Source organism: Corvus cornix, chromosome 18 (assembly GCF_000738735.6).
Source record: "Corvus cornix cornix isolate S_Up_H32 chromosome 18, ASM73873v5, whole genome shotgun sequence".
Lineage (NCBI taxonomy): Eukaryota > Metazoa > Chordata > Aves > Passeriformes > Corvidae > Corvus > Corvus cornix.
The window spans coordinates 4,879,694-4,904,253 of record NC_046347.1 but is presented as its reverse complement, the minus strand read 5'-3'; the positions used below and the strand labels follow the sequence as shown (position 1 = coordinate 4,904,253).

General features: G+C 45.6%; 1 protein-coding gene across 2 annotated transcripts in view; it reads left to right on the top strand.

The window, feature by feature from the left end:
- LOC104694381 (SAP30 binding protein) overlaps positions 1-18,146 on the top strand; it is a 29,946-nt gene extending 11,800 nt beyond the window's left edge. For both annotated transcript variants that reach the window (XM_039562077.1, XM_039562076.1), the window contains 8 exons: positions 4,899-4,941; positions 10,968-11,056; positions 13,459-13,550; positions 13,989-14,049; positions 14,549-14,600; positions 15,013-15,071; positions 16,237-16,321; positions 16,994-18,146. In XM_039562077.1, the coding sequence (XP_039418011.1) occupies positions 4,899-4,941; positions 10,968-11,056; positions 13,459-13,550; positions 13,989-14,049; positions 14,549-14,600; positions 15,013-15,071; positions 16,237-16,321; positions 16,994-17,175 (663 nt within the window). In that variant the 3' untranslated portion in view covers positions 17,176-18,146. The remainder of the gene's footprint in view (positions 1-4,898; positions 4,942-10,967; positions 11,057-13,458; positions 13,551-13,988; positions 14,050-14,548; positions 14,601-15,012; positions 15,072-16,236; positions 16,322-16,993) is intronic.
- The last annotated feature ends 6,414 nt before the right edge of the window (positions 18,147-24,560 follow it).

Sequence of the window (24,560 nt, the reverse complement as noted above, 5' to 3'; positions counted from 1 at the left end):
GTTGGATGTGAGCATTGTGCTGGGTTTGTGGATCTTGTTTCAGGAAGGATTTAGTGAGCATTGTTTTAAGTCAGTCCATTCTTTCCATTAAATAAAGCTGTTCTGGGCAAGCCTGTCCAAACTGGAATTCATCAGTCTCAGATTCATATTGTTTTGCTTCCTTCCTTTAATCTCTGTTCCATGCTGTGAGGATTGTGTTTGGTTGTTTTTATTTTCTGTGGAGCCTGAGAAGACACTGGTTTTTATGTAACTGCATGGAGACGCTGTAGGACTGAAAAGATGGTCTATATTTCACCTCAGTGAGGTGAAAGCTTCAGGCAAAATGCAGCACTTTCCTTATGTGTGTGTACATGCCCTCCCTTCATCTTGCTCCTCTTTAACTGCTGGTGATGCATGGAAACTGAACCAGCACTCTGGGTGCTCACCAGCCAGGCTCTTGCAGGCAGAGTCGTCTTGTCCAGGGCTTGAAAAAAACATGTCTTGGGAAAGTGGAAAAGATGAAAAACCTTTTCCTGTACTCACTCAGGATTAGTAACAGCATAAGTGTTGTCTGCTATCAGTGAGCTGATGTGCACAATTGTTCTTGGAAGCACAGAAATCGTGACTTATGTTAAAAAGATGCGATTTGGGGTTTTTTTAATACTTTGTCCACAGCAGCTTGTGCTCTTCAGAGCCTGCTCTTTATTAGTCTCCAGATCAGGGGAAAGGAGTCTCCCTCCTGCTTGTCTTTGTGTTTCCAGACTTCTTCCAACTTGGCTCTGGAGCACCATGGCATCCCTTGACTCCTTTCAGTGGCTCTGTTGGAGTGAGGCCGTCTGGCTTTGGGCCCTTAAACCGTTGATCTTGTGAGATCAAGGCTGCAGAGTAGATGGCAGCCAGAAAATCAACTTGCTGAGTGCATGATAAAGTACAGTACTGCTTTTTTTTTTTTTTTTTTCCTAACTCAGTCAAGCTTTAAGTGAATTCAGAGCTGCTTCTGTACAGATTTCCAGGGGTTTGGTTTGTGAAAACTCTGTGGTACAGGTGCCACTAGCAAAGTCTTAACTTTGTTATTTTTTTGAATGACCTCAGAATTCAGATGGAAATGAACCCTTTAAGTGATGCCTTTTGCTCTGGGATACTTGAAGTCTCTAATAATTTCATATATTTACCCTGATAGGGAGATTTGACATAAAATCTCTCCTGCTGGAACCACTCAGCTGCTTGATTTTGTGCTCTTCATGTGAGATACTGATACATAACAGTGGAACTGATACTGATACATCACAGTGGATATTGGTGATGTAATCTACAGAGAGATCACCTTTGCCTAGGTGGATTTAGGTAACTTCCCTATTTAAAATTCAGTTACCTTTCAAATTTTCCATTGTTTAAATGCTTTGGAATTCCTTTAGAAATCTCTCATCCACACATAAATATTTCTTCTCTTTCATAACCAAAAGGTAGCAACTTTTCAGTATTTATTGTACCTTATTTTTCCACTTGGTGATTCTCCATTTCATTCCACTTAATGTATTAGATTAGATCTGCAGATTTGTGGTTTTTATGCTGTCTTTCCTAATCAGTTCATTGTACTCATGGTGTGTCTCAAACTTAAATTAGCCTAAGGGGTTTTAGAACAGTTCTTGTTGTGTGATTGCTCCATTGGAGGTTTTTAGACTGTTCTGGATCTTCAGTAGATACTCAGCAGTTTGAACAAGACTCCTTAAACCTTGCATCTGCCAAACTTTGATCAAGTTGTTGATGCTTGCCTCATAGTTTTCAACAGCAAAGGGAGCAAATATGAACAAGCACTGTAGGAGAAGTCGGTCATCCCTTTGTTTTCTGAAGGCATTTAAGAGGTTTGAAAGCAGCGAGTTAATGAAAAGCTGTGTTGATGTCTCCAGCTCGTTAGGGATGGAGCAGTGGGTGGAGGTACGAAGGAACTCATCACTAAGCAAAATTCCTATCCCCTGGGCAGTGAGGTGGGGCTGCAATCCGGTGCTGAACGTGTTTGCTTTTGCTTGGTGTAGCTCTGGGCTCTCTGATGTCTTGGCTGAGGCCTGGGGATGTGGGGACTGGACTTGCTGGAGCAGCTGTGGTGGGAAAGTGTGGGCCAGAGGAAAACAGTGGAGCCTGATAGGGCTGGCTTGATTTAACCTGTTATAAATGGGACAGACTCAAAGGATGCAAATTAAAGAAGAAAATTCTGGTAAAAGCAAACTTACTGATGATTCTGGAAGTTCATACTATTTAACACAGCTGGCATTTCAGAGATCTTTGTCTAATATAAGGTGCATGACAGGAGAGGGTTTGGCCATCAGATTCTCTCTCAGCATATTAGTTCATGTTTCCTGAGAGTTGTGTGCTTATGCTTGGTACTAACTCCAGGCATACAGGAGACCTGAAAATGGGCTTCTGGAAAGGTCAGAAATGCAGCACAACCCCTTGCAAGCCTGTTAGTGGCCCAAATAAGAGGGCAGCCTTCTTGGGGCCACGTAGCCCATGTCTAATGCACCTGAATTTGGCTGTGCCGCTGCGTTCCTTAAGTGCCTGCTTGGTAATATTGCTGTTTTGGGGGATTATTTTTCTTGCCTTTGAGGACAAGTGGGCAGAAGGAGATGGGAAGCATAATGGAATCATAAATGAAGTGCTGGGTATGAGGAAGGATTGAGAGGTGCTCAGGGACATAGCCTCTTCCACTTCATTCTCAGTTCCACTTAAAACTTTCAAGAGATAAGAGTGCAGGATGCAATTTAGTCAAGGTTGGAGCGAAAGCAGGTCCCTCCTTTCACCTCAACAAATATTTGCTTGTTGTCTCAAACCAAAGTGAAAAACACTTTTAATTACCCATCCTAGCAAGTTCTCCCCGGAAAGGGAATGAGCAGTGTCCTGACCACATGTATTTACTGCTGGTGAGTCACTGTATGTGCCTGGACAGATGTTACCTTGCACCTGCAGCTCTGTGAGCTTCTCCAGCCTCCATGTTCATCTGGATTTGTCCTCACAGCCCATCAGTTACCACAGAATTGCCCCCAGTTCTCCAGTGGTGACCTGAAGCTCACTGTGTGAACTCCCCATCCATGTAGGTTTATGGCAAACAGTCTGGATTCCCTGGATTCCTGTCCAGTGCTCTCGCCAAAGAGAGGTACTGCTTTGGCATAAATTTTTTGCTTTGAAATGTCACGTTCCTGTTCAAATTTTTCTCTGCCTGTGCTGCTGGAGGCCCTGGGAGAAGAGCTGTTGATGCACACACCAAGGGCGTTGTCTCAGAGGGGTTGGAGCTGTTACACTTCAACCCATCTCAGAGGGGACTGGGGCCAGCTGGCCAGGGAGAAGATGTGTGTTCCTCTGTGTACTTCTTTCATTCTCTAAAATAGCTTTAGCCTTGTGTTTCTGTGAACCCAAGTGTACTAATGCAGAAATAGTGCTTTTCTTTTCTTTTTTTTTTTTTGTCTTCCGTGAATGGCTATAAAACGTGCCCTGTAGCAGTTAGTGCCACACAAAGAATTTGTTTTTCTGCTTCCAGAGGGCTTTGGCTTCTCTGAAAATGGGTGGATTTTCAGAGTGAGTTTGGCACAGGCTGTTGCCACATCTGGCTTGGCGACCTCATTGCTCTCTCCTCACCTGATGCACATCTCACCTGACTGGAAATGGAGAAAAGGAGGGGGTCAGGGAGCGGTTACCAAGCAGCATTCTGTCAGTGTCAGGTTCAATGAATGGCTTCAGTGTTTGGAGGCACTGAGGAATTTTGGACAAACAGTCCAGTGAGTCACAAAAGGTCTTTGGGAGGGAGGCAGGGGGAGAGGGCAATGTTGGGATACAGCTGGGACTGTTTCAGAAACTCTATTTGTGCCAAGCTTGATAGTGCTTGTGACTCTGCTGGGATCCCCCAGAAGCACCAAAATATTTGGGTGTTGGTCTCAGTATGGTGGAACCATATTTAAGAGTGCCTTGTCCTACATAATGCCTCATGCTCAGCACACTCTGCTGCAAACATCTGTAAGTGAAGTGTCCCTAATTTCTGTAACCAGGGATGGATTAGCTGTGTGGAGATCTCCAAACAGCACTGCAAGCCAGTGGAGGTTGCCCTTGAGTCTCTGGTAGAGCAGGTTGGCTGTGTCACTCCTGGAAAGCAGCAGCAAGAGAACTGACAGTGAGATCATCCTTCTGAAGTAGGAACACAGGATCTGCATCACCACCACGCTCCCCTGCAGTTTGGTTTGGAGAGGCTTTGTCAGCCAAAGCCCTGCATGGCACAGTGGCAGAGATGAATTTAGCACCACACACACACATCTGGCAAACCTCTGCAGCCTGGGACCCTGCAGAGCCTTGGGAGGCTGGAGAGGCTGATCAGGTGCTGCCCTGAAGTCACTGAGCTCTGGCTCTGGGAGCATCTGGGCTGTTGCCACATTCCTCTGGGGAATGCACCAGGCTGACCCTGCTCAGAGCACTGGGAGTTGCACAGGCCTGCGGTCGGCATTCCCAGGACTAAAGGAGTTTCCTGTGGGCTGGATCCAGCCTGTGTTTACCTAACTGTGCTCTAAAACACTGACTCCTGGTTGGTGCCCAGGGCCAGTCACCAAAAATGAGGAATCCATGGTTTGATCTGTTTTGAGGAAGGGCTTCGAGTACAGCAGTTTCTGTGGAATTCCAAAGGAGTTCAGTATCCAAGACCTGGTGAAACAAAGCTTAAATTCTTTCATTAAATTTAGCTTTGCAAAGAAGTGGAGCATCCTGTTAGACTTTGATTTTTCGTGGTCCAGACATTGTCCTTTTATCTAATAAACTGAGTTTCATTCTTAAATTTTATTCTCGTCTCAGAATGAAGTTGTACATTTCTAAACAAATAAACAGCATAGCTTTTTAGGTTGGAAGCATAACTTGACTAAAGTCTGTTTCTTCCTCCTTTCTTGCAGGAATTCTCAGAAGTGGAGAAAAGAGATCCTCAGGAGCTAGTTGGTAAGTTCACTCAGAAGTACTTATTCACAGTTTTTTTCAAGCTAGACCTTGTAAGTCCCACTTTGTAAAAAGCATCTTCCCTCTGTCCTGGCAATGCTGTAGTTTCAATGATTGCCTGAATATTTTCAGTGAACTTTTCTTCTGGGAGAAAGGTTTCATGCCTAAAAATATGAAAATAATTTCATGTATTATGTGTTTAAAACATGTATGTAAAGGGCAGTGTTGGTGTTTTTCTAGACAAGGTTAAAACCAATAGTGTAGCTTTGTATAGATAGAGCCAGTGGAACCAGGAGTGATGACTTTGTCCTGTGGCTTCCAAAACTCACCAAAACTATCCCCATTTAAATGTGAGCCACTTAGAGATTTCCAGCTGCTGTGCTGACATAGTACTGTGTGTTTTCTAATGGTTACTAAAACTTACTTGATTTTTGTGACACCTCATTTATTGGTCGCACCATTATTAGATTTGGAAAGTCCACGGTTGTCAGCTTGAAATACAATCCTCTGCTTGGTCTCTTTGGAGCTGCACAGAAACTGTATTTTATATTGCATTTCTGACTGTCTTGAACTGACCCTCTGCTCCTGAGGTTACTCCTGCAGCTGTGTGGTATCATGTAATAATATCATTAAAAACGAATGAGTTTGGAAGTTGCATCATCACTCAAATCAGTTTGATATTTCAGCCATAAAATGTGATAATGGTAAATTAAGATGGTAAGTACTCAGGTGATCAGCTGTAACTCCTACAGCAGCCATCGCTGAAGTTTGGGATTTATAAGTCCTTTTTTAGTTGGCCTGCCTAGACTTTGCAACTGCTCTATTGGATTTTCTGCCTTTAGAGGGCAAAACTGCTTCAACCAATCTCATCATCAAATGCAACAGAAATCTTTCTCCAATCTACTCATCTGCCTCAAAATGCACCCTAGAAAAATGGATAAGACAACAGCATTTGGGATAAAAAGTGCAGCAAAATCTCTGGAAGCCAACTGCCCTTTTCATCTGTACTTCACATATGGCAGAACCTGTGCAGTTGTAAAGCAGTGTAGTGGGAAGTCCTTTCTCAGTGAAGGTTTAAGGCTCAGGTTACAATTTTGTTAGTTTCCTTTTCCCCCAGTGACTGCCCAGACTTGATTTCTTTGTCTCAGACTTGCACATGGGTTTAAAAGCAGCACAGGGAGCACTTAGTAGTGTCACAACTCATGGGTGAACAGTGTCGGAGAGTCTGAGACCTGGATTGAGGTCTCTGCAATCTTATCTTTAATATCCTTTCCCAACAGCAGCCTGCAGGCTGGCTTTGTGCTGAACCAGGTTATTAGAGGTCAGCATACTTGCCATGCTGGATTCTGTAGGTCTGTTCCATTAGGCCGTATCTTATCTAGTTGAAAAGGAACTGTTACAAGAGACTGACGGTTGGAGTAATGTAAGAACCACTCCCTTTCTGGAAATTTGGACTTTCACAGTTAAAATTCTTCCATGGAAAAATGTGCAAGATTTTCTGACACTGCTCCAATCTGGACACCTCAAGTTTTGTCTTATCAGTATGTGGAAGTCAAGGTCCTCCTTAAACAGTTTTCCACAACTGCTTTTTGCATTAGAAGCTTGCAGGCCTGCCCTTCTCAGAAGATAACCCTGCATTTTTCAGCATCACCGTTATTAAAGTCTGTGATTTCTGTGTGCAGTTGCTTAAGTATTAAATAAATGTAGGCTCCTGCCAAAAGCACTGTTTGTGTTTGACCTCCCCTGGATACACAATAATGTTGGAGCAGCTCTGGGAGTGGGAGCCAGCTGGGATCCATCTTCACTGCTCTTTTTTTGTTTCTTTTTTTTTCTTTCCCTGTGAGGCTTCCAGCTGGATCCATTCCCTGATTTGTTTAGTGCATGCTAGGTGAGCACTGGAGTTGGCACAAAGGAAACAGTAGGGATGAGCAGCTGGAAAGGGCATGGTTGTCCTGACTTATGCCAAAGTAGTGATCACATAATCAATGGCTGACAGAATGAGAGGGAAGGTTTCATCCCCGTGGTTGAGAAGGAAATACGTGTGAAACTTATTTTCACAGATTTCTACATCAGCATTGTCCTTTTGGGCTTTTTGTACCACTCTGAAGAGTTCATGGTGCTGCCAGGACATTGCATTTGCTGTGTCCTGCAGCCTTGCAAAATAATACTTCTAGGATGTGGGGGTTTTTTGCCCTGAAGTTCTTTGCAGCATGGTTGTTTCCCTTTTGGATTGTAAGAAATGTTCTCTCCAGCCCTTGGGATATCTGAGCACAAAGTCAGTGCTCATAAGAGCAGAAAGTATGGCAGGTCTCCCTCTGCATTTCTCACCCACGGAGCAGAAAGGGAACTGGTGTCCTTCCATGGATGGGTGACTCACTGGCATGTTGTTGCTTCCAGTTCTTCCCTCTGATTTGGCTGTTCTGGTGCCAGGAAATCAGAACCCCCCCCCCCCCGGTTTATGCCAAGCAGACTTGACTGGAGTGCCAGGGAATGCAGTTTTAGAGACCTGGCACCACCGGTTTGCACGTCTCCAGGGGAAACCCTTGTCCCTCTGATCACCCTTTTCGTGGTTTTTTTGCATAGTGTGACCTTTAGAAACAAACTGCCACCTGAACTGCCTCTAATCCCCTGTGGCTGCCTAAAGCACAGCATGTAAGTGGCCCTTGAAAGGGACAGGAATTCTTCATCCTACCTGGGAGCAGTGTTAACCCAAGAGCCATGATCCCTACCATATCTGTCCTGTACAGCCAGCTCCTGTGCTTTCTGTTCTTTTGGTCTTCTCTGCACTAGGAAAACATTCCTACCCCTCTGTAGGAAACAAAATTCCTGTGTGCTCTCTGACAGTGTCTCCAGCACGGCTTTTGGACTGAGAGCAGTCATTTCCTTCTGGAAATAGAGCTCAGAGTTTGCACTGTGCCACTTTCTCTCCTGCTTTGCAGATTCTCTGCTGCTGTTGGGTATAGGTCACATAACCCATCTATCTCAAACGGAAGCACACTACATGTAGCATTTCCATTTAGTTTTCTGCCTCACCAAGATCTGGTGAGCAAATATCCTTCACTGACTGCTGAGGTGCTGAGTCTTTGCAAGGTAACCCCTAATATTTGCCTGTGCTTTGGCCTGCTGTGCATGGCCTGGGAGCAGAGTGTCTCTGCTTTACCACAGTGCATGTGCTGACTGCACACAAAGCTACAAACACCTATTGCTTGTGCTGATGAAAGTTTTCATTTTTAGGTCAGCTTGTGGAAGGAGAATGCACGGACTAACACCAGCAGCAGTGTCCTTTCAGGGGTAGTGGCCCCTGCTTTTTTGAACCCCCATCTGACTCATGGGATCTGCTTCACAGCCTTAGTTCTTTGTCAGGACTTAGAATCTGATTGGGGAAGATATTTACTTACTGTGAGCCAGAATCTGGGTGTGCCTGGAGTGATTAATTGTGCCAACAGCCATTTCCTGAGGTCCCCACTTGGAGATCCTCTAGGCTGAGCCTGCAAATCACAGGGCAAATTAGGGGCTGAAGCCAGTGTCACTACCTGTGACTCATGTCAAAGTAAAACTTTGATCTTGGCAGGAATAACAGGATGCACAGAGCACTTGGATGTATCCTGTGAGGACACACCTTGTTGTGAGCTGTTCATCTGCAGTTATTGCTGTAGAGGTGGTGGAAAGCTGCCCTTCGGACTTGGAAAACACAAAATGTTTTATACAGGAGCCTGTGGCCATACATGCAAGTCCCAGGATTATTCTGAGTGATATTCCCAGCTGTCCTTTCCTCTAGGGAAAGAGCTGGTGGGAAGATGCTGTGGAATCAGCCATTCTGTCTGTTTGGGGAGCAAGTTTGAGAACTGCTGGAGGGCATGGATAATTTGTACTTCCTTACAGTAAATAAGCCCAAAGGGGTTAAACTCACCCTTAAACTCACCCTTTTCTTCCTAATGATGTGTCACATCAGTCTGGTTGCAAAGTGATAAAATAACTGAGTAATGCTGCAAGTTTGTGCTCAGTTTGTGACGTGCATGTCCTGCCTTGCTGCTGGCAGCGTTCAGCTGCCTCCAGCTCTGGTGGGATTGCAGGAGGGAAAGATTCCTTAGTTCCAGTTCTTTGTAAACCATTAAAAGATGCTTTCCTCCATAATGTTGATAAAGGATTGTTTTCACAAGGCTTAAACTAAAGAGGAAATGAGCACCGAACCTGAAAAGTCACGCATCAAAATACATTGTCTCATTGGGAGCTGTTGTTCTGCCTCCAAAATGATTTCTTTTCCAAGGGGGCTTTGAATGGATTGCTGAACATATTCTTATGGCTTTGGCTTTTTTTGCTGGTAAAATGGAGGTCCCACCCAGAGTTCCTGAGTTTATATGAGCACACAGTTCCCCTACCCATAAACATTTCGTTTCTCTGTGGCTCATCTGCAAGGACAGGGAGCCTATGGGATGCCTAACGTGGAGCTAGGCTTGATTTTTTATTTTTTTTTAAATTTTTTTCAGGTGTTTTCTTTGCCTTATGAAGTCTGGATTTAATAGTCTTTTTGGCTTTTTTATTTTTAATATTTCTGCTGATGCTGTGAACCTCTTAAGCCTTTAATCAGCTTTTACCTTTCCCAGCAAGCCTTGTGTGTGGTGTATTATCCACACCTCTGTGTCTTTGCCACTGTCTTTCTGGCTTTTCTGAAGCTCTAATTAACCCAGAGGCTTCCCCATCCCACCAGCAGCTGTAACCTGTAACAAATGTGTGCCTTGTTGTCAGGGAGCTCCCTTTGCCTGCCTTTCTGTCGGGGCTCTGGCAAGCTTTCCTCCTTCCATCAAGGCTCCCACTTGGTAAATGCCAAAGGACACTTTTTGTTTGTTGCTGGCAAGCTCTGAAGAATTTAACCCTCAGCAACATCTTGATGAAATAGAATGAGTGGTTGCCTGCCAGCTTTGCCTCTCCAAAGGATGTTGTCCTTAGTGCTTTGCATTTTTACAAAAGACATGGAAACTGTAGCAGCACTGATCATGTGTGGTGTTGTTTATCTGCAGCCTCAGCTCCCCAGAGTCCCAACACCCTTGTCTGGCCTTTGGGCCCTCCTGGCCTTTATTCAGAGGAGCTGAACTCTGGGTGCTGGAGCTGCAGCCCAGGCAGCTTTACTGAGGAATGTGTAACTGAGGAGCTGCACATGTGAGAAACTTGGTCGATGTGACTTCTGTGCTGCTCTCAGGCCTCTTATCCACTACAGACCAGCTCTGGGATGTGTTCCCTGGACAAATTATGCTTGAAAACAATCCCAGCTGCTTAAATGGGGCACAAATCTCTGCTCCAAGGCTTGGCCAGAAAACTGCCTGGGTTTCCCATAATAGTGGGAAAGTAGCAAGCAATGGGGGGAAACGTGGCTGTTTCTTTTGCTGATAACTCTGTAAACTAATCTTTACGAGGCAATCAGGTACTTCAGTAGTATATCCCAGTACAAACAGCTGTGGAAATCTGGCAATCTGGACTGGCTGTTCCCGGTCCTGCAGAACGAGTTGTTCTTTCTAGCAATAGTCTGTCTCTGTAAGCAAAGATCAAAGTGCCTGTAAAAGAAGTGTTAACTTAAGGATGAAATGTAGTTTCTTGTGGTTAACTCCTGACAGCCTTGGGGGAGCATTGTTCCCTTCTGGAACCATTTTGGTTCATCCAGGTATGTCCTGAGCTAAATAGTCGCAAAGTGATTATCTCCCCCAAAATGGAAAAGAGCCAGACTGCATAAAATTGATCCTGTCATCCTCCACATGCATGGTCCAATTCTCTCTCCAAGGGTGTAGGTATCAATAAAACAAGCATCATATCCCTCTTTTAATGACCCAACCTTTAGGTTCTTTAGTTGCTTCTTGCTCAGCACCTTAAAAACACGACAAGTAGACAAGTACCAGTTGTCAGCATTCTCATCACCTTTGTCCCTTGGTTCCCAATGAGGGAGTAGTGCTGACAAAGACATAAAACAAATTTAATTACTTTTATGGCTGAAATTCCCGTCACTAGTGCCAGAACTCATCCCAGTTTGCTCTCTCCAGCTTCTTTTTCAGAGAGAGTGCGGAACATGTCTCCAGATGAGATCAAAATCCCTCCTGAGCCTCCTGGCAGATGTTCTAACCAGTTGCAGGTTGGTATAAGTCCACTTCATTTTTTTTTTTTTTTTTTTTTTTTTTTTTAAGACTTGCAGTTCAGGGGATATTTGGGAACCCTGCTCAGTAATTTTGCACAAGGCAAAGCTCCAGCATTAAAGCTGGGTTTCACCACACTGCGTTTATGAATGCACTGTGTTAATGCTTTAGGCTTTACAGCAGTTCTAGTTTAGGAATCTCAAAGTAGCTTTAAGCTGTTTTCCTGCCTCTGTGGGTTAGTTATGCTTTAAAACAGCTCTTGATCCCAGCAGTGACACAGAAGCAATGTTTACTGTCAGGGCTGCTTTCCTCTTACCTCAGCAAATTCAGCTCCCTAGCAGAGAACAAATTGTTTTTCTATACAGGCCTGAAATCCCCTAAACTGGAATAGTTGAGGCAGCAATGCCTGGATTCCTTTTCCACCTACATGTCTCTGGATGGTAAACATTTAGAGGGAAGGCTGGTAGCTTAGAGGCAACAAAAGAACACAAATGCATGTTTTCTCTGGTGCACACCCAAATAATGGCAGTGACCAAGTTTGCAATAACCTTCTGTGTTCTCCTCATTGAGTGCAAATGAAAGAGCAGGGACTGCTGTCTCCTAACACACGTTTGAGTTTTAACTCTGGTTTTCTGCCCAACAGAAATACAAGTAAAGAATTACTCCTGGACTTCTCTATAAAGTAGCCCCTAATGTGCAGTGGTGATTCAGAGTGACTCACCAACCAGATGATGCTTTCTTCTTCTCCACACACTGTACCTGGGCACACCCAAACCTGTGCTGTAGGAGCATTTTACTGACATAGATGAACAGGTCTAACACACTGCAGAGGAATGCACAGAGCTTGACAGGGCAGACAGAATAAAGGAGAATTTTTCCCCTTTGACAGCAGTTTAGTGTGTTAAATCAAAGGGGAGTTTGTCCTCTGCTGGCAGGTCAAACCACATCTTAGAGCACTTTGAGCAAGGAGATGGGATTGTTCTTTAGAGATGCAAAATGTTCTGGGCTTTTCACTGGTGGTTTGCTCTTTTGTCAGATTTTTCCTCTGATAAACTGTGTTTTGAACTCTGCCAAACAGAGGATTTCTTCTTATAAACTTGACTGAGTAGTTGCTCATCTGTGGACTTCAGGAACTTTATTGCTACTCCATGGGGAGGGGATAAAAGGGAACAGCTATTCAATCATTTCTACTCCCCAAATTCACCTTTTTTGCAGTTGTTCCTTCAAACCTCACAATGTGTATGCTGGACGTGGAGATTGTGTAATTTTCTCTTGCTGATTTTGTGACATCCTGATGAAAATTTATCTTATAAAGGTTGTTGAGTTTCATATCGGCTCTTAACAATCCTCCTTTATTCAGGCTGCAGCAAGCCCTTAGACAATAGTCAGCTCTGTGTTTGACTGTCCAGGGAGGGAGACATGAAGTGACTTATCCAGAAGCAACAAAGGAAAATTGACTCAGCTTCTCCTATCCTGAAAGACTGAAGGCCCAGCCTCTGTTCTTATGTGCCTCTTGTAGATGAGAAATTCCTGTCAAAAAGAAAAGATGACAGAAGTTACTGAGGGTACTTTAGCAGTACCACTTAACTCTCTGTTCTGTCTGAAAGCTTCTGCCTCTGCTTCACCATCACCAGAGTAGGAATACTTTTAAGTACTTTCATCACCTTGCTGAGGAAAAAAAAAATCATGTTTGATTTGAAATCTTTTAACCTTTTTGGAGAGTAGATTGCTTGACATCTGCAACCTGAGTCAGTTAAATTGCCTTTTGCAGGGGCTTGTGCCTTGTGGGTGATGTGCAAAGAGAAGCTGATTCCATCTGACTGGTACCAAAGCAGGGATTTATGAGCACATTGTTCCTGAGAGCATTTGGCTGCCAGTGGGCATCCCCAGCAATACCTGATGATCACACTGGGTTTAGTTCTCCAGCAGAACTTGGCTCTGGCTCTGCCTGGGTAACAGATGAGCAGGAGCTTTGCCCTGTGGGCAGTGTAGCCCAGCAGCTCTTTCTCAGGTGCACACCTGAGGCTGCAGGTGGGTGTTGGTGGTCACTGTGAGTTGTGGGAGAACCTCTGGATTTCAGAATTGGCTTCTCTGTGTCGTGGCTGTAAAGGGAAACAACAGACTGGGAAGGAGGAGTCTGTGCCTTACATGCAGATCTTTAATCACCAAGGCCTTCAGTAAGTGCAAAGATAATTCCTTTACCAATCAGACAGTTCATGAAGGTACTTCAGACCTTCAAGCAGAAAGTGTCTCCTAACCAGCCTGGCCCTGGTGTAAAGGTGAAATCCTAGCTCCGTTCAAGGAGGTCACTGGTTCAGTTGGCTTCTTTCCACATGTACAGTCGTCAGCTGGTGTGCTGCTCCTTTTCATCCTGGCTCACCCTGTAATCTTTCTCCTTTAGGATAAAATTCAAAAGCTGTATGAGAGGAAAGTGAAAGAGGGCATGGATATGAACTACATCATCCAGAGGAAAAAGGAATTTCGCAACCCCAGGTGAGCCACCATCTTTTTATATGTGACTAAAGTACCACGGAGCAAATTTGAGGAATTTTCCTCTTTGTTGGAGTTGTAGCAGAAGGAGGATCCCAAACAGGAAGGACTACTGCTTGCAAATTGTCTTTCTCATTTTTGTGACTGAAACAGTGAAACTTTTCTTTGTGTTTGGTAAAGCAGCAGCTGGAGTTGGTGTGTTGGTTAGATTTTAAATGTGAAGGCTTGGGATGAAGTACTTCAGAAGATGTGACTGTTTTGGGGAATAGGAAATATTCTGGATAATGGGGTGCCACATCCATCATAACAGGTGTAGCTTCCCAGGTTCTCATTTCACTTTGTATGAAGAGGTGAGAACCTCTCTCTGTTGACACATCTGAAACACTTCTGTTCCCTTCTACCTCCCTGGTTCTGTTCTGACCTCTTGCTTTTCCTTTGCAGCATCTATGAAAAGCTAATCCAGTTTTGTTCCATTGATGAACTTGGTACAAATTATCCAAAGGTGAGTGGCAGTGCTTTTGACTGGAAAAGGAGTGAGTAAAAGATAACATGGAGGTGTAAAGTCTCACCTCAGGCTTTCTTAAGCCTGCTTGCTTAGAGGTCCTGTAAGGCAACTTCAGCCTGAGCCTCTGCATTGAAGTGAACGTTTTTGTGTGGCACTGAGCCTCGGTGCCTCAACCTTTGCTACAAGGATTCTGCACAGAAACTGCTGAAGGGTGGAGGTATGAATGGAACTCCTTGAGGGGGAGAGAAGCTGAGTAGCAGAAAAACGCATGACTTAGCCCAGCTTCAAAGCTGTTTCTTCATTCACAACAGAACATGGTCCCATAAAAGAAGGTCTGATGGGATCTTTGTGTCACTGGGATAGAGGAAGAAGTCAGTGATGATTATCATTGTCACCTCTGATTATCATCAGACAACAGAAATACTTAAAACATTTTTGCACTGGGTTTTGTGTTTCTGTGGGAATAGCCCTAATCTGATTTATTTCTTTTTTTCAGGACATGTTTGATCCTCATGGCTGGTCAGAGGATTCATATTACGAGGCACTAGGTAATTCCAGGAAGTCTCTCTTTTTTTATTTTTTTTGTGCTAGCTTAGGTCTTTGTGTTTTGTACTTAATTAACTGCACTGGAGTCTTCACTTTCTGTATAAATGAGAAGTCATCACATGCTGCTCTTTAATGACTCCATTCTGGTTGGATGTGCCTGAATGTTATTGATGCTTCATCAGTTTGGAAAGGCTTTTCATTTAAATTGGTTCTGCAATGTTTTCATCTCTCAAATCATTAAATTAGTGCTGCAATGCTTTGATTAAAAAGCAGCAGTCGCTTTCATGGCAGTTTAATTTTTCTATATAGAATTTGCATCTATTTTTTTATTTTTTATGATGGGAAGTGTGTGAATGAGTGAGAACTATGGAATTCTACTGTTCTTAGTGCTTCACATCTTCTGCTCTTTCTCAGCTAAAGCCCAGAAGATCGAGATGGACAAACTGGAGAAGGCCAAGAAGGAACGCACCAAGGTACTCCAAACCTAAAGAGATGCAGGTGCAGGGCTTTTGTTTCTTTCCCTGCTGAATTTCATTCTACTGCTTTGCTGTTTGTGTGCTAAAACTGCTTGTTTTATCCCAGTTCTCCCATTTCTTCTTGCATGTCTTTCTCCAAACTGCACAGATCAAGTTATTTGCCCTTCTTTATAGGTCCATTTATAGGTTGTTTATTCCAGTGGATTTCCTGCTGTTTTGTCAGTATTTTTAAACCAGAGCTCTAAAAATGGCATTCAGTAAGTCAGATACAAGCAAGATAATGAATAAAGAACAGCTTTTTCCTTAATTTACGACTTTTTGCTTGGTGCCTAGCCTAGTTAAAGCTTAATTTCCTCCCTGTATCTCAGTGTGAGACAGTACCTGTTTTCTGTTCTCTGTGATATTGCCTTGTTGCATCAAATTTCCAGAAAAGCTGGGCCTGTTTTAACTTGCATTTTGTGACAAGCCCAGTTATTCTTCTATATGCCCCAAAAAGAACACAGGCTTTGGAAGAGATTTTATTCCTCTCCTGTGTTTCCTTTAAGCCAGTGGCTGGCATTAGAACATGTCTAATGTTAGAGATTTGCCATCTAAGCTGCAGAAGGCTCCTTCCATCTCCAGTGTGTGGAGGGGTTTTCGTGCAGTGCATGCTGTGTCTTGCTGCTTGTTTTGGTTTTTTGCACAGTAGCCCAGGTATCTGATCATGCCCTTGCCCAGATCTGCAGTTCTGAGGCTGCAGTGCTGTTGGAGCTCTTGTTGCCAGGTTTCCTGCTGTGATGCAGTCGCAATAAATCGTGCAAGTAAGGACTTGCCTTGCATGTTCCTTAAAGGAAAAAGAATTTCTAACTGTATAAATATAGTGTTTAATAACCGGGATCTATCCTGTCTGAGCTGTATCAAATCCTGTGCCTCTACCAGTTGACAAACACATTTTTATAGTATCAGACTTAGGAGCTGGGTTGCAGGAATCCTTAATTCTCATGGCCTGAAGTCTGTGTCTTCCTTCCTGCATGATGGGCAGCTCAGAGGTCAATCCAATGCCTTACATCACATTAAAGCTGTTTTTAAAAAACAGAGAGGTGGTGTGGGTTAAAAAAAGGCTATTTGACACTTCATTTTTTTTATCTTCTCCCCTTTCTCCCATGTGTCTCTCCCTTCCCAGATTGAATTTGTGACTGGCACTAAAAAGGGGACAACAACAAGTGCTGCTTCCACAACCACCACAACATCCAGCACCACTGTGGGAGGTAAGGAATGGTTGTGCATGTACCCCCTAAGCTGCAGCAGTGCTGGGATTAGTGCTTCCTGAAGCCTTGAAGGATCCTTAATGATCATGTCATGCAAGAGAGTGTTTCTTCTAAGGGGTGTTGAACTGGCTTTCCTCTAGTCCCTGTATTCCATGGCTCTCCTTCTGGAATGAAAGACTGGGGCCAGGTGGGATGGTGAAGAGACTTATTAGTGGGTCAAGAAAGCTGCTGCTCTCTGTGGTTGTAGAGTATTCCTGGGACTGATACATCTCGAGATTTGGAGACACTGGAAATCATTCTCCTGCCTTGCAAACTGAGGGAAAGGGAGAAAAACCACTGGAGGCTGATGAGTGTGTCCTGTGCCTGTAGCTGAGCAAGTGGGATGTGTGTGCTCTGTTGAAATTAAATCTGCTTTGGGGCAGGGAGTGATCCTGTCTCCCCTTTGGCTGGAGTTTCAGGTCTAGAGTTCTACTTTGACTCCTGGTACCCCAAGAGAAAAGTTGCCTTTCCTCCTCCCCATTTACTGCCAGTGTATCCTGAAATAAATGTGAGGGGAAGCTGTCTAGTCAAGCAGTGGGATATTAAGGGTTGACAAGCCAGGGTGTTAAGAAGGGATTGGTGACCTCTAACGTAATGCTAATCCTTGTTTGCTTGGTTTAATCAAATTCACAGATGCCCAGAAGAGGAAGAGCAAGTGGGACTCTGCCATCCCCGTAACGACGATAGCTCAGCCCACCATCCTCACCACCACTGCAACACTGCCAGGTGTTGTCACAGTGACAACCAGTGCCAGTGGCTCCAAAACCACGGTGATCTCAGCTGTGGGCACCATTGTGAAAAAGGCCAAGCAGTGACTGCTGTGCTGGGCCTGGTGTTTTGGACTTGTTTGTCACTGAAGCCATTGTCCTTGGAAGGGAAGGGTGGCTTTCTCCTTTGGTAAACCATGACAAGATTCTTTGAAGCAGCCCACGGTTCCCCTTTGGAAGGCTGGGGGCAGGAGCAGGATGCCAGCTTTGTGCCCACAGGAATGGACCTCTGCCCACCATGCCTCTGCCTTTGCTTGCTGGGGGAAGAAGCAGGCTGCCTGTGTTGTGCTTGGAGGAAGGTGGTATCTGGAGTCAGCTTGTAAAAGTTTGCTTATCAATTACTGCATTGGGGTCTTACCTACTTGCAAGTTTGGTTTAGGGGGAAAAAAGAAAATAAATTCAAAGGGCAAACAGTGAAGGACTGTCAGTGTTACCCCTGTGTGTTCCAGGTGGTGCTTCAGGGCTGCCTGCAGCCTGTGTAGGTGCCTCCCTCCAGAGCCAGCTCAGTTCTGAGGGAGTTGAAGCAGAGACAACCACTCAGTGTCCACGTCCAGATGTGTAGCAGAGACTTGAAGCAAACTACATCAGTGAGTGTAGGCTCACTCTTTGTTCTAGCACTGACACCTGTACCCTGTGCTCTCTGTGTAGATCTTAGTGACCACGTGTGAAACTGTTGAACTCTTGAGGAAACTGTGCTGGAACACCCTGTTGCCATCTCACAGGGATGGAGATTTCTATGCAGAACCCTCAAGCTGTAGAGGTTTGATTTGTGAACTCACTTGCAAAGACCTGTGCAGAAAACACTTCTATTGCCACGGAATGAGGTTGGACAGCAGATAAGCAGAGGAGAGTGTCTGATCCTATTTGTGATGTTGTCCGTCTTTGTTTTAGCTCGTGATATTCTGTGAATGCACACATGGCAGTTACTGCTTGCTCCACTGTTGTGAAAAAGTATTTTCAGTTGAAAATTTTGTTGTATAAAAATCGAAAAGTCTTTAAAAAAAAAACCCCTGATGTCACTGATGTGTCTGCATTTCTTTAAATTTCTACCCAGAGCCTCTTTGTCCTTGTGTATAAGCAGTGATAGGACAGATGGTTACCAAATCACCAAAAGTGTAAGTTTCTGAGAATTCAATGGTTTGGAATTGCTTTTTTTTTTTTTTCCCCTCCCCCCAGTTTTTTATGTAGCTTGGGTTACTCGTGATCAAGATTTTGCATTTATGGAGACTTAAGGTAGAAATAACAGGTCGATACCCTGCTTGTTGATATCCTGGCTTTAGACAATTTTAAAACATGTTAAACACACTGTCCTGGCAGTCATTTAAGCTTTTTAAAAAAAAAGTGTCTGTGTATCCAGGAATGCTCATGGGAGATAAACCAGATGTGACTGTAGCATTGGAACTTGGGGAAATGGTGGAACTGCTCTTTTTAAAGGCATAAAATATTGAAAGGCGTGAAAATAGTTAGGTGGAAACATCTCTGTTAATTTACTTTGCATTGGGCTGCTGACATGGCTCCTGCAAGCTGGTAAAGGTGCCTTAACTCTGTCCCCATCCTATGGAGTAACAGCTCTGCCCCATCTGACACTGTCACTGGTGGTAGGCACAAACTGGGAGAGCCTGACGAGACCACATTAATTAACCAATTGTGGCAGTTTGACGCTGGTTAGGCGCCAAGCACCAAGGAAAAATACCAGTTAATCCCCTTACCAGTTAATCCCCTGACAGGGCAACTGCTGGAGTTCCTGGGGTTGAATCCCACTACAGAAGGTACTGAACATTGTTTAAATGTATCTTATTCATATCACACATCCTGGCACCTCACTCCTTCCGTGGGCCTCTTCCTCCTTGCTCTGCAGCATCCACAGTCATTCCAAACCTCTGGATTTCTTTGTGGGCTTTAGGATCAGATCTGAGAAGTGGTGGTTCAGCTCCTGCTTTGCTCTGGCAGGCAGGGAGTGACACTGAGTGGCACTGTCCAGCATCTGGAGTGATGGGAAAATGCTGATCACAGGGGCTTGATGCTGCTGCATGAGGGATGAGGAGAAATCTCCCTGAGCTTTGCTGAATGGACTTGCCATGAGACTCCTGGAGCAGCATTTTCCAGACTCCTGCAGTAACAGCTCCTGCAAGAGACCTGGAGGAGTGGGCTGTGCTCTGGCAGTTCCCTCCTGAGCTCCCAGGAGGTGGTGTTCGCTGTCTGCAGTGGAGAAAGCAGCTTGCAACAGGCATGATTTGGGTTTGGGTTTTTTTTCTCTCTCCAAAAAGCTGGAGTGAGGATGCCAACCCCTGTTATAACAAACTTGCAGCCAATAACTCACTGCTCTTGTTTGTCTTGCATGTTGGATTGGATGTAATAGATGGATTACACAGGTTGGAAACTGCAGTTCTGAGGGAAAAGCCTTTTTCCCAGCTCTGAGAACAGGATTGGACTGGTTGGTGACTTGCACTGGGCTGTGGTGCATCAGTGCCCCAGAGAAGGTGAAGGGAACATCAGGCACACAAGGGTGATGTCCTGAGGGAAAAGGATCCCTCCTGGCCTGGGAACCATGGCCTGAAGCCCTCAGACAGGAGGTTGGACTCGTTTGCTTTGGAGCTCTGGCTGTGTGAGAGCCCTGCTGAGGGACCTGCTGAGTGTGCCAGTGCCTGTGTGCTGAACAGCCCTCAGGAACTGCAGCTGTGCCCCAGCTGCACTGAGGCAAATTCAGAGCTGAAACAGAGAAAAAGCTCCTTGTGCTGCTGCAACAGCGATGCTCAGGCTGCATTTGTGACTCTAAAAGCTGTAGATACTCATTCTCACCTCTCCTTCCAAAGGGATGCTAACCCTTACCCAGGAGAGTAAAACCAGTCCCAGTTTCATCCTTCCTTAGTCCAAGAATTACAATCTCTGCTCCTTGAACACCACGGGGCTTCTCTCTGCTTATCTCCGTCCTAAGCAGGGATGTCTCATAGCTCGAGGAGCTTTGTCTCAGCTGAAACTCCACGTTCAAGTCTGTCTGTGCCTCAGCAGAGGCAGGAGAGCTGCAGGAATGAAGTCATCCTTGGCAGAGTTGGTTCTGTTCTCCCTCTCCCTTCTGAAGTCGTCTCCCACCTCCATGCCCTGAGGTGTTATTTTCTCTCCTATTTGCTTGTTGTGCTTTAGAGATCTGCCCTCCTTTGATGCTGGTGTGGGAAGGGATTTTGGGTGTTCAGGGCTCGCTTTTATTTTCTGTCTCACTGGGCGCTGCCGGGCTGAGGGAGCAGGTGGGGAGGGCAGCCCTTGCCAGCCCCACCTCAAACCGTGGAATGGGAGCACCTGAAGCTATGTTTTAGTTGGATTGCTGCTGCACTGTCTGGTTTAGGGCAGTTATGCACTGAGATGAACAAAAAAATGAAAGAAAGAGTCTACCTTGCCAAGGCTTTGGGCCATGCCAAGGCTTTACTGATGACAGCTCCAGCAGTGAGGGAGGCGATGGCTGCAGCCAACACCTGCAGAAGCTCCTTTCCAGCTCTTCTCCTTTGCAGGGGAGAAGTTGTAGCTCTTGTGAAGCCCCTCAAACAGGTGGGCTTTGTAATGTGCCCAGAGAGTCATCAAAGGATATGAGCAGCTTGTTCCTGGGAAATGGTGTGAGCCTGGGACAGCCCAGAGTTGGTACCTGCAGGGAATCACAGGATGGGTGAGGCTGGAAGGGACCACAGTGGCCCAACCTCCCTGCTCAGGCAGGATCTTCCTGGAGCACTTGGCACACGGTTGTGTCCAGACAGCTCTGGAATATCTCCAGAGAGGGAGAGAGAAATGGAGATCTTCTCAGCAGGGCTCCCCAATACTGTCTAATGTTAAATGTTTAAATAAATAAATTGCTGTGGAGGCTCAAGACCCCCTGAAGGGGCAGCGAGGTTCCACCAAAGTCTCCTCTTCCCTTTTGGGGGGAAGCTTTACCCCAGCACATTCCTGCAGGGCTTTTACAGAGCAGTTTTCCACCCCTGAGCCTTCCTTGGGCTGCTGTTCCTCGGACTGTTTATATTCCACTTCCTTCCTTTTGTTCTAAGCGAGAGCCATGGACACCAATGACTTCCAATAGTTGGTCTTTGTTTATTTGAAGCTTGTCTTTGGCTGGGGCCAGGCTCGTGCTCTCTGCTGCCGGTAAACAGCAGAGCTCTGGGATTTCACAAGGAAAGGTTTTGCCTTTTCACATAAAAGACATCGGTGTGTGCTCCACCTCTGGCAGCTGGGTGAGGTGCTGATGTATCCCTGGAAGGCCTTGCTGTCCTTGGATGGGTGTTAGGATTGTCTCAGGCTGAGTTTTTATCCTGGATCCTTCACTAATGTTCTCCACTGGCGTTGTTTCTGGGTCCCACTTCCCTTTAGCTGCCGCTCTGTCCCAGAGGCAAACGTTCATCAGGGATGTTCAGCAAGGAGATTTTCCTTTAGGAACGTGTTCATGACAAGGAACATCCACTGGAGAACAGGGGCACGTGTAGTTAATGCTGCCTTGGGGGAAAGGCTGAGGGAGAGAGTATGGCAAGATTTCATCTGGCACTTTTAATTGCACTGGGAATTATATTAAGCACCATTTAGTGCAATAAATTATGTGCACATTAATGTACATTAATAATACCTTATTACACATTCCTTTTATTTAAGCCACATAGCAGGATATTGTCACTACAGTGTGCAGTGCAGTGATGGGATTAAGTGTTTATTTTTCTTTTAGCAATGTGTGTTGTTACAGAATTTTAAAAGGGGGTGAATGTGCTCCAGCAGCAGGATTTTGGCTGTAACTGCTCAATAAAGACCTAGAAAAAGCCCCAGAGCTGTCTCCAGGCACGCTGTGGTGGCAGGACAGAAAGAAGAAAGGCTGTGTTGCAAGCTGGCGTGGCATTAAAAAAAGAAGAAAATAATTAACCCTGAAATCACCTGTAATTATCAGTAATTGGCACTTGGACTGATAGTCTCAGCAGAGAGCAATAATTTCATGTGAGCTATAAAATTACTTGTCTTCCCTCCTAGGGCAAAAATTTCTAGGCCATGTTGCCACAGCAGAAAATCACTGATTTATAAGTGAGAGGTTCACTACAAATGTGGCTGTGAGCTGTGGTGGAGCCATCTGCACTGAATCTGCTGACCCTGCCTCTGAAGTCCCTGTTCCCTGTTCTTAAAAACAGCAAATTTGTGGGGCAAAAGCCTGATCCAGCAGGCAGGGACAGCAAGGTATGGAACCAAGGCAAGAACTTGAGTTCACCAGGTGTTCTTCCCTGCTGGAAGTATTTGGAGAAGTTGCCTGAAAGACAACTCTTAAAACACCCTTTTTTTAAAAAAAAACCAAGATGAAGTTAAAACCTTTTTACATTCTTCTGAGTATTTACATAGATTTTCTAATTCCTCTCTGCTTTTCTGCCCTAAAAATTTGGTAGTGGAGTTGCCTTTATATTGGAAAAGTGCCTTTATCAGCCCTGCAAACATAAAAGCAGCCCAGTTACAGCTCTGGGGAAACTCATGTTCCATGGGCTTGGAGATCTCTTAGGTGCTGGGGGGACGTGTTTCAAAGAAAGGTGCAAAATTGGCATCTTGAGCTCTTCTGGCAGCACCCAGAGGGTGCAACTGGCCTTCTCCTCCCAGCTGCAAACGCTGAAAGGAGCTGGTCCCTCCTTGCTGCTGCAGGCTGCAGGGGTGAAGGGGAGGCAGGTGGTGCCAGGAAGCCCTGGGGCTGTCAGGGTCTGCAGGTGAGACCAGAGATCCTTTACAGGAGCCAACATAAACATTCTCCATCTCAGGTGGAGAAAGGAGGACATCCAGAAAGTCAGGACACTGAGTACTGTGGTGGAAGGTGGGTGCTCACGAGCTTTTCTGGTTGGCTTTGGGATTCCTGTTAGGGATCCATCACTAAAATAACTGGGTTTTTTACCATTACGCTTCTTGCTGCAGCCTAAATTGGCTTTTTCAGTTGCAGTGGCAGCCTTGCTTACATCAAAGAGGAAAATTGCAGCAGTGGGAGGTGGAGTGGGGCTAGTGGGAGCTGGGCCCTGCTGGTGGACAGGGCTGGGTGAGGTGATCAGATACATCTGTGAGCACCAGCACAAGCTCCCCTCCCATCTTGGGAGCTGAAGCCCAGTTTTAATTCATCTGCAGTGTTCAACATCTGCTGCAGCTGCGACCCCTGAGGCAGAGCAGGACCCTCTGCCTTCAGCCCCTCCATGGGAACAATCTGCTCTTCACCAGCAGCTCCAGCACCTGGCAACCACAGCCTGGTCCTGCTCTGCCTTTATTTTGTCTCATGTCCCAGCTCTCATGTTGCAGTCGCTGTCTTGATGTGCTTTTAAAAAAACAACAGCAAACCTCCTTCATTTTCAGAACTTTTGTTTAAATCTAGGAAATCACATCTCCAAAAGGGTTGGGGCTGCCAAGTCATGTGCTGGGAAACTCGGAAGTGCCAGATTTTAACTGCCCGGGCCATCTTCCCCTGCACCCCTGCCTGTTTCCCACTTGCTGTAGTTTTTAATGGCACACGCACATCCTCCTTTATCCCGGGGCTAAGGCAATTTGCATATATTCATCTGAGCTTCCTAATTTCTTGTAGTGAAAGGAATCCTGCTCCTCACATTTCGATCAATTCTGGTGAGCAGCAGCCTCTGTAACCCCACAATGATAAGGAGGAGGGCAAAATTGCCCTGCTCATAATTTTCATCTCCAAGTCAGGCAGGAAATGTGCCATTTTTTCATCTGGCTGTTGCTATTGTTTGTGTTGAAGCTCAGGGGATTCAGTTTTCCTTGTGAGGATCTATCAAGGAGCTGAAATGCAGCCTTTGCCATTGCATCTGCTCCAGGACGTGCGTGCTCCGCTCTGTAGAAAGTGTGAGTGGTTCTGAGCCACAACAAACCCCAGATTCTAAAGCAAAAGGGTGTTGTGGACAGAAAAACAACCTCACCTGAACCCTCTTCTGCTGTTCCTTGGACTGGGGAAGGGGTTTTAGATCCAGCTCAGGAGAAGGACTGGAATCACTTGTGGGGTTGCTGCTCGTTGCAGCTTTGGACCACGGTGGGATGCAGGTGCTGCAAGGGGTTGCACTGACTCTTGAGGCAGATTTCCTGCAAGTGAGGAGTGGTCTGCCGTGCCCATGCCCTGGATAAAGCAGGATGCAGATCCATCCTCTCTGCAAGCAAAGCACCGAGGCTGAACTCGCCATCTGCGGGTTGTCGGGGCAGGAATTTACCTGGTATTTCAGCAAGGAGTACCTGGGCACTGAGGGTGACACCTCCCCTTCGTGCCAGGGGGAAATTCAGAGGAAAAACCCCTGGCACGGAAGGTCGGGGAGCTCCCTCAGCTCTGCCCTGAGCGGGGAAGTGAAGCCGAGCAGCCCCTCCACGCCTTCCCACGTCCCGCTCGGCCCTTTTCCTGTGGGATGGTGCTTGTGCGGAGGGAGGGTCCAGAGAGCTGTTCCTGCCCGGCCAGGTGT